Source organism: Curcuma longa, chromosome 6 (assembly GCF_044706935.1).
Source record: "Curcuma longa cultivar G26 ecotype Majalengka, Jawa Barat chromosome 6, ITB_CL_G26_1.1, whole genome shotgun sequence".
Lineage (NCBI taxonomy): Eukaryota > Viridiplantae > Streptophyta > Magnoliopsida > Zingiberales > Zingiberaceae > Curcuma > Curcuma longa.
The window spans coordinates 3,389,242-3,398,433 of record NC_133866.1 but is presented as its reverse complement, the minus strand read 5'-3'; the positions used below and the strand labels follow the sequence as shown (position 1 = coordinate 3,398,433).

At 32.8% G+C, this 9,192-nt stretch overlaps 2 protein-coding genes across 2 annotated transcripts; both read left to right on the top strand.

Annotated features, from left to right (window-relative positions):
- Positions 1–6,297: 6,297 nt before the first annotated feature.
- LOC141830662 (protein GOS9-like) lies at positions 6,298–7,313 on the top strand (the record flags this gene model as incomplete). Its single annotated transcript, XM_074718077.1, is given in 3 exon segments — positions 6,298–6,459; positions 6,572–6,771; positions 6,863–7,313. Coding segments are annotated over 3 exon segments (602 nt in total), but the record flags the coding sequence as incomplete, so codon positions are not given.
- A 65-nt stretch (positions 7,314–7,378) lies between these two features.
- Positions 7,379–8,742, top strand: LOC141831142 (serine hydroxymethyltransferase 1, mitochondrial-like). Its single transcript, XM_074718562.1, has 4 exons — positions 7,379–7,471; positions 7,710–7,821; positions 7,904–8,005; positions 8,615–8,742. Exons 1-4 carry the CDS (start codon positions 7,379–7,381, stop codon positions 8,740–8,742), a joined length of 435 nt encoding a protein of 144 aa, XP_074574663.1.
- The last annotated feature ends 450 nt before the right edge of the window (positions 8,743–9,192 follow it).

Here is a 9,192-nt window from a genome sequence, read left to right as displayed (position 1 = left end):
TCCGTCGCCATAAGATCACAAAATTTTGCTAAATTTTAAATAATTAAGAATAAATATAATATTATTAAATTTAAAAAAGGGAGATATTAAATTTTTTAATTATAATTTCTTGATTTATCTTTTTATATATGATCGTAGAATCAATCGTGTGGAATTGTTAATGTGCCGACCAATATACCGTGGACAGTTCCAACACTGGTTCAAGGATCGCCGACATGCACACTTCTGAGGTGAAGTTACGGAAGGAGAAGAAGAAACCTGAAAAGCACTCAAAAAGAGGGTTAGAATGGCGCTGGGGTGAGTCCCGGCAAGCCACTCCGACGCTTAAGTTAGGGTTCAGCATGAGAAAAGAGTTAATGACTTGGGGAAATTAGGATTTATGTGTGCATACTTGTACACATGGGCATGTGTTCCCTTTTTATAGTAATTGACATTCGAAATATTAGTAATTGTTTAAGAAATATTCTGATATAACTGTTCTCGTTCAGAAAGAGTGTTAATTTTTTTATAGGAATAATCCCCTATTTCTTAGGTAGAAATAGTTTCGGATTTCCTGGTTTGAGAGGGATGACCATGTCTCCGGATAAGCGTCGTACGTCATGATGACTCATGGCTCATCCTAGCTTTAGCCCAATACCAACGTACATGCGAAAACAGGTCAAGATCAAAGAAAGAGGTTGGCCCCTAATGTAAGGGGCTTGTCGGGAACAAGATGAGAGATTGACACGTGCTACAGGGAAGCATGCTGAGATCAGAGTAGGAGGTCGGCACATGCTGTTGGAAACGTGCCGAAACCGAAGTAGGAGGTCAGCAGAGGCTGTTGGAAGCATGTCAAGACCGAAGTAGGAGATCGGCACATGCTGTTGGAAGCGTGTCGAGACCGAAACAGGAGATTGGCATATGCTGTTAGGAGCATGTCGAATCCGAAGCAGGAGGTCAGCATAGGCTGTTGGAAGCATATTGAGACTGAAGCAGGAGTCGACACAGGCTGGTGGAAGCATGTCGAAACTGAAGCAGGAGGTCGGCACATGCTGTTGGAAGCGTGTCATCACTGAAGTAGGAGGTCAGCACAGACGATTGGAAGCATGTCAAGACTGAAATAGGAGGTCGGCACATGCTATTGGAAGCGTGTCGAGACCGAAGCAGAAGGTCGACACATGTTATTAGGAGCATGTCGAGGCTGAAATAGGAGGTCGGCACATGCTGTTAGAAACATGCTGAGACTGAAGCAGGAGATCGACACAGGCTGTTGAAAGCATACTAAGACCGAAGCAAGAGGTCGACACAGGTTATTGGGAGCATGTCAAAATCGAAATAGGAGGTCGGGTGTTCATAAAGTAATCTTCAAAATTTAATTGATAATTATACTTATCTCATTTTTTTATATTCTTTTTTACATGACTTCCACATAATCATTAAATAATTTTACCGGATCAGTTCAGATGACATATTTCATTTTTACTGAGGAATAATATTTAACAATTAGATATTTTCATGTACCCCATGGAATAATATTAACAATTAGATATTTTCATGTAACCCGTGGAATTCACCCAGGGTCGGCTTTAGGCATAGGCCACTGCCTAGGGCCCCAATAAAATTGGGGCCCAATATTTTTTAATATATCAATAATTATATTTGAGAGAATAAAAAGTTATTAAAATATTTTTATTGAATTTTGTAGAGATTTAGAATGGTCATTCGATTTCGTAAAAATTTTAGAAATTGGGGCCCAATATTTTTTAATATATCAATAATTATATTTGAGAGAATAAAAAATTATTAAAATATATTTATTGAATTTTGTAGAGATTTAGCATGGTCATTCGATTTCTTAAAAATTTTGGCATGATTCCAATATATTTAATATTTCTCAATTTTCAAAACTCTAATTTATTAGTTTCTTTATATTTCTCTTTTTCCTTCCTTTTTAACTTAATAACTTATTTTGTCTAATTTCAAATAGCTTACTCAATTGATAGCTTGTTTTCTCTCATCAAGACATTTATGAGGTCATCACAAGGGATGCAAGGAGAAGAACAATCAGAATTAAGATCCTTTATTACAGATTTTTATATTAAGACTTAAAGGTATCGCCTTCCTCATTTTCCTAAATGCTTTTATTAATTTCTTATTTTCTTATCAATGATTTCTGTTGTAAACTTGTAATCTTGACAGTTCACATTAGAAAATAAAAATTTTTAAACTTGTTATGTCACCTATGATTTATCTTCGTATTTCATTTTTATTCTGAATATTCCATTTTTATTCTCAAAATTTTAGATTTTTTTAAATCTAAATATTTCATCTTTATTACTAAATTACTCTCATATTTTAATTATAATGAAATTTCATCAATATAATAATTTTAGTTTCAAATTTTACAAGTCATTTATCGAACTTTGAAATATCATCAGATTAAAATTATAAGATATAAATTAGATTTTATTATTACTTAATTTTAAAATATTTTTATTTCCATAAAAGAGTAGGGACTTATATTTTTATTATTATTATTTGAATATAAATATGTTTGCTAAAAAATATGATTCTGAATATAAAAAAAATTAAAAAATCTTGAACATAAAATTTTAATTAATAATTTTGTTTTTTTTAAAACTTAGAAAATCTAATTTTATATAAAAAAATTATTTTTTAAAAATAATATTTTAATTTATTTAAAAAAAATTAAATCTACCATTATCGGTCTCAAGTCCAAAATAAAAAAAGGTGAAAGAAATTTTTTTAAAATAATAACAATTATTTTTAAAAAAAATTACCTATGGTCTCAGCAGCTGCCCCTGAATTCACCATCAGACATAGGAAGGTTCCGAGTTCCAACACTTCGTCATGGCAGTCGTCGCTGCCACCTCCACCGGCAGACTGCTGTCCCCGTCGCCTGTGGGTAGTGTTTCTTATTTTATGATAGGAACCTGCGTCCTATCTCGCGGAAAATGGAAGAAAAGGAATTAGAAGGGGATAAACGATCACTTCGAGGGGATCGACCTCCAATAATCAAAAGAATTGATTAATTAAAATAACTTGCATTCATTGCTTGTTCCAAAAGATTACATAATGACTCTGTATATAATCCTACCACAATACCAAGTCTATATAAAAATATGAATAAATCTAATAACTTATTCAAAAGAATAATTATTAATAAATCTAATAACTTTATCTAAATTAATAACAAATAGCATATTCTAAAAGATAATATTTTAAAGGGGTTATTTGAATAAGTCTATCTAGGGATCCTATCATTCCACCGTCTTTCAAAATAACCTTGTCCTCAAGGTTGATCTTTTTATTCTTCTTTTTCTTTCGATGATTTGTATAAAATAACTTCTTATTGTGCACCAATTGAAATCTCCATTTGACAAAGACAGATGACCTTTTATAATTCCTTCTTAAACTTGAAAATTTTCTTTTGGTCTTTATTGAAAATTTATGAGCATACCAATACTTTCTTTTTCTTCGTTTAGCCTTGTGTCGGGTCTTGATTCCATGATTTATCGGATGTTGTTGAAGATGACAAGGCATAATCGCTTCATTCATTATAATTATGGAAGTAGAAATTGTTGTAGATCCAATGACTTCAATAACCGGTGTCACAAAGTTTAACTCATCGTGCAAATTGTCTTTATAACTATCTTCATCTTCTTGTTGTTGAGATTGCTGATTTATTTCTTCTTCAATTGACATGCTTGAGTCGAAGCCAGTAATGGATGAATTCTCCTTATCATTATAAAAATTTAACTTCTCGTGCAAATTGTCTTTATAACTATCTTCTTCTTCTTGTTGTTGAAATTGTTGACTTATTTCTTCTATGATTTCATCTTTTTCCTTTGAATATCTTCTATTAGTTCATCCATCAATACTCTCCTTTGTGTATATTGATGACTTCGGTGCCACTCATCATTTCTTCGCGCTTCCTCATTGACTTTCTCTTCTTGAATTCGTGCAAAGGATAATGCAGCTTTTACAATGCGAGGATAGCGCGTCTTTACTTCTTTTTGAATGTTAAGATGAAGTCCTTCAATAAAAGTATTCAACAATCTTCGTTCTGACCAATTACGAGTTTCATTAAAGAGTCGAAGAAAGCGATAATGATATTTTGTTACCGTGGTGATCTGTTGAATTTTGGATAATTTCTCATCCGCATTATTATACTCTTGAGGTGCAAAATGAATTAGAAGACCATCTGCAAATTCTTCCCATATTGTAGATCCATGACATAACATATATAATTGATACCATCGGAAAGCCTCTCCATCCAGATGCAAAGAAGCTAATTCGACCTTTGAATCATTTGATATGTCGTGTAGAATAAAATATCTTTCCACCTTAGAAATAAATCCAGTAGGATCTCTACTTCGCCAACAAGGGAATTCATCTCCATAGGATCTCCAATTTGTCATAATATGAAATTAACTTGCTCTAATACCAAGTTGATAGGAACCCGCGTCCTATCTCGCGAAAAATGGAAGAAAAGGAATTAGAAGGGGATAAACGATCACTTCGAGGGGATCGACCTCCAATAATCAAAAGAATTGATTAATTAAACTTGCATTCATTGCTTGTTCCAAAAGATTACATAATGACTCTATATATAATCCTACCACAATACCAAGTCTATATAAAAATATGAATAAATCTAATAACTTATTCAAAAGAATAATTATTAATAAATCTAATAACTTTATCTAAATTAATAACAAATAGCATATTCTAAAAGATAATATTTTAAAGGGGTTATTTGAATAAATCTATCTAGGGATCCTATCATTTTATTATTATTTTTTCTTTGATAATGTACAAATATTTGATGTCCATGAAATAAAAGATATATATTTATGTAGTAGAAATTGTTCTTAAATCATCTCATCATTTATTTTTTATTTATTTATTTATTTTTTATATTAAAAAATGAAGAAGCACGCCCGTCGTAATCGCCCCAGCTAGGTCTTTGACCTAGCGGGCAATTGGCCATGACAAATCATGAAATTATAGCCGCCGTGACGTCATCGTGAGAATGAAATTATAGCCGCCGTGACGTCATCGTGAGCTCGCTTTTGTGGATGCTTGTGCGGTCTCAAATTGATGATTGAAATTCACAAAGTTTTATTTTCTCACTTTTATTTTATTTTATTTTTCAAAAGGGGAAAAAGTGATTTTTAAAAATAAGTTATAAAAGCCACGCCCATGGTTTAACTTTTTTTTTTTAAATGTGATAGATCCATGCATCTTAAACTACATAATTTTGCCTATTTTATATGATAAGGTATGTGATAAATAATGTATGCATCTTAAACTATATAATTTTGCTTACCAATGGGAGGTACGTTTTAGATGCATGCATCTTAAACAAATACTTATTGTTCTCCATCCCACTCCAAGTCATCCCACTTCAAGTCTCCCACCAAGTTTGATCATCATGAACAAGGCAGAGGCAGATTTCCACGAGAGGGGGGGCCACATTAGGTTCCTAGGGACAGAGGTAGGTTTTATAAAAACAAACTTAATGAAAATAAAAAAGTTAGTAAAGATCGATCCCGAGGAGTGCTCCGATATCACGAGTGATTAGAGCGCCACGGATATACGTTAATGCCCTATGTGAAAATCAAACACTAGTTACATGACTTTATTCCATTTGTTCCACTAGCCATCTTACTTAGGCCCAGGAGGCACAGTTTCTTCTCATGACATATACATTTAGTTGTCATCATGTGAAGAGGGACAAGAACAATAAAAGATAACGACGCTATGAAACTATTAAAATAGCAACTTGCATCATTATAAGGAGATTAAAAAAAAAAGAGTAATAGTTGGCATGTGCATTCTCCGGACAATAATTCAGTCGATCCAGCTTGAGATAAAACAGCAACATGTGTTTGATTAATTGGCCATTAGAAAAATAAGTATTTTCAGAATTGGAAGTTTATCTATAATTAATTAATGATCCCAGTGGATCAGATTGGCTTTTCCAATATAATTAATCTATTCAGACAATTCAACCAGTCCAGTTTGGTGTGCTCAACTCATCCATTATAGAATCATGAAGAAAAAATGATTATTGGATTACTCCTAGCTTGTGTGCTCACTCTTGATCTTATCCCTTCTCTTAAGTTAGTATTTCTTTGTCTAGCTCGGTCTCTTCATCAGTAGTGTCTATAAAAGAATGAAGGATCTGCAATAATAAGCTCGATATATCTCCTTCAGCCTTCTCAATCCTCCATCGCCACCAACTAAGCCTCGATCGCCCTGCAGCTAGCTAGCTAGCCATGGCAGAAAGGAATAACCTAACCGGCGGCATCATCGAGTTACAGAAAGGAATCGAAAAGCTGAAAGCCGAGGGAATAGACGCAACTGACAAACTCAACCAGTGGCTGCTTGACCTGGAATCGTTGGATGGCCAAGCAGCTGCTATCCTTGAGGATTTCACACGCATCCGTATCCGTGAGTAGATATTAATTGTTTACAACTGTCCTAATTCCACCTTAATTATCCGATCCGTATAGAATTAACCTGCAGCTGCAGCTTATTAATGAATTCTGACTGTAATGATTAGCTTTTCTGGAAAACATCAAGATCGGACCATGGGGAGGCCGAGGAGAATACAACTTTGACATCGGTCCATCTGCCACCCAAATCACAAGGGTCAGACTCCACACGGGAGACGTCGTCGACAGTTTGGAGATCTCCTACGTCGATGACCGGAATGAAGTCAAAACATATCGAGCAGGCGGCAGTGGTGGTTCATTGCACGAGGTACGTACGTGCAGTGCGAATTGAAATGGCCAACATTCTAGCTTTATATATATATATCGATTCTGAGATCGATGTTAATTGTTGGATGCAGTTCGAACTAGTGCGTGGTGAATATATCAACGAGATAGTTGGATCCTTCAAAAATTATTACGGAGAAATTTGCATCACTAAGCTCGAATTTAAGACCAACTTGGAAAATGAGCATGGGCCTTTTGGGGAAGAAGGCGACGAGGAGTTCACTGTTCCAGTGGTGGCCGGTCGAATTGTTGGATTTTTTGGCGAGTACGACCGCTATATTAATTCCATAGGAGTCTCTTTGGCTCTTAATTAATTAAGTGACCATGCACTATCTATCTATCTCAGTATTTCGAAATCTGATCATCCATTTTGTTGATCGTCTGTCTTCGCTTGTTTTGAATAAATTTGATAGTGCATTTTCGGTATAAATTAATAAATGCATGATCAGCCAACGTGCGTGGGTGTATCTGGTGTAATAGTGTCGTTTGATCTAATAAATTGTAGTGTTTCTTTCGCGAGTTTAATTTGATTCTATTAATTTTTTGACAAGCCAAGAGATCGATGGTCAGTTTTCATTTAGATCAAACACATGCAAACGCAGAAGGCTTTGGTTGCAAAAGGCTTTGAGCTTGTTTCAGGTGGGACAGAGAACCATTTAGTTTTGGCGAATCTTAAGAACAAGGTAACATGAAAAACTAATGCCCATTTAGTATCAGTTCCTAACATATTTTAAACTGTGATCAAATATGTCGGAAGCATTTCAGTATTATCTATAATAATTCATTAAGATTTCTTCTAAAAACTGCTAATGGTGATATATATAGTCTTTATAGAATTGGGAGTTGTAGCACTAGTAGTTTGGTGTTCTTGTAGGTCAACATCAAGAGTTGTCAATAGTTTGGTGTTTGATCCATGTACAGGGAATTGATGGGTCTAGAGTTGAAAAGGTGCTTGAATTAGTTCACATTACAGCTAACAAAAGCACTGTACTTGGTGATGTTTCTGCCATGGTTCCTGGAGGCATCATAATGGGTGCATACTCTTTATATCAGCTAAGCTTCGACAACACATTAGAAATTAAGTTTCTATTACATGACCTTTTCTGTTGATTTAGGAACCCCAACCCTTACATCAAGAGGATTTGTTGAAGAAGCTAAAGTTGATGATTTCTTTAACACTGTTGTGAATTTGGCATTGAAGATCAAGTCAGCAAAAGGTATATATTTATCTTTTCTTCATTTGGCTCTTTAATACATGGATTATAATGATATCATTTGTGTTGAAACATTAACCAATGTCTTCATTGCCCCTTTTTCTCTAAGGGCATCTCCAATAGGGGGTATTTGATGGGGGACATTTCTTCAAATATCCCCACATATTGGAGGGGATATTTGGGGAGAGATTGGAAATCACCCGGCAAAATTATTATAAAAAATAATATAATAATTAGAATTAAATATAATAATTAGAATTGAAAAATAATATAATATAATTAAATTAATTTTATTTAATATTAAATTAAAAAATTAGAAATTATAAGTAATTTTATTTAAATATAAATTAATAAAATGATAGTGGAACTTGTAAATATTTAGTTATTGAGATATTTAATTATAATATTTGAAAGTGAGATATTTGATAAGTGGGATCCATAAATATTTAGTTTGTGATAAGTTAGAATATTTGAGAAAAGAGATATTGATTGATAATGTGGATATGGAATCACAAATATTTGGATGAAATATTCAGTAGCATTGTGAATGCCCTAATGTGAATTAGCTGGAATAAAGTTGAAGAACTTTCTAACCACCATTAATTAAGACAGATGTTAATATTCAATCTGAGATTAAGAAGCTCTGCCACCCAGTGGAAGAATATGCAAAACAATTCCCTACTCTTGGATTTGAGAAGGAAACAATGAAATACAAAGATAAAGGGAAGAAAAAGTCATAGAGGAATGTAGATAAATAGAAGAAAAACTCGAGATAGTTCCCTGAGCGTCATGATAAACGAAATAAAGATGAAATTACTTTATCTTTGATTAATGGTCAAATGATGATATGAATATTTATTTATTTATTTAAATGTTAATTGTACGATACTTTTGTATTATAAATTAATTATTTTAATATTTTTAATTTATTTAAAATGTGTGATTATTTTTTATAAAATAATACATAGATGAGAAATATAAAAATAAAATATAATATAAATTTAGTGATAAATTTAAAAATGATTAATGATAGATTTAAAATAAAATTAGAGATGTAATTTATATATGAATTTATAAATAGATTAAAATTATATTTGAAATGAATTTGAGACGGATTAATGATGGATTCAAAATAAAATTAGAAATAAAATTTATATTTGTAATTAATTCAATTTGATCAAATTAAAAAT

Bases quoted from the DNA above. Each gene is read 5' to 3' on its own strand.
- LOC141831142 (XM_074718562.1), top strand. From the start codon at position 7,379: ATGCAAACGCAGAAGGCTTTGGTTGCAAAAGGCTTTGAGCTTGTTTCA. The intron at 7,472-7,709 runs GTAACATGAAAA...ATCCATGTACAG, and splicing joins TGGCGAATCTTAAGAACAAG to GGAATTGATGGGTCTAGAGT. The intron at 8,006-8,614 runs GTATATATTTAT...TAATTAAGACAG, and splicing joins GAAGATCAAGTCAGCAAAAG to ATGTTAATATTCAATCTGAG.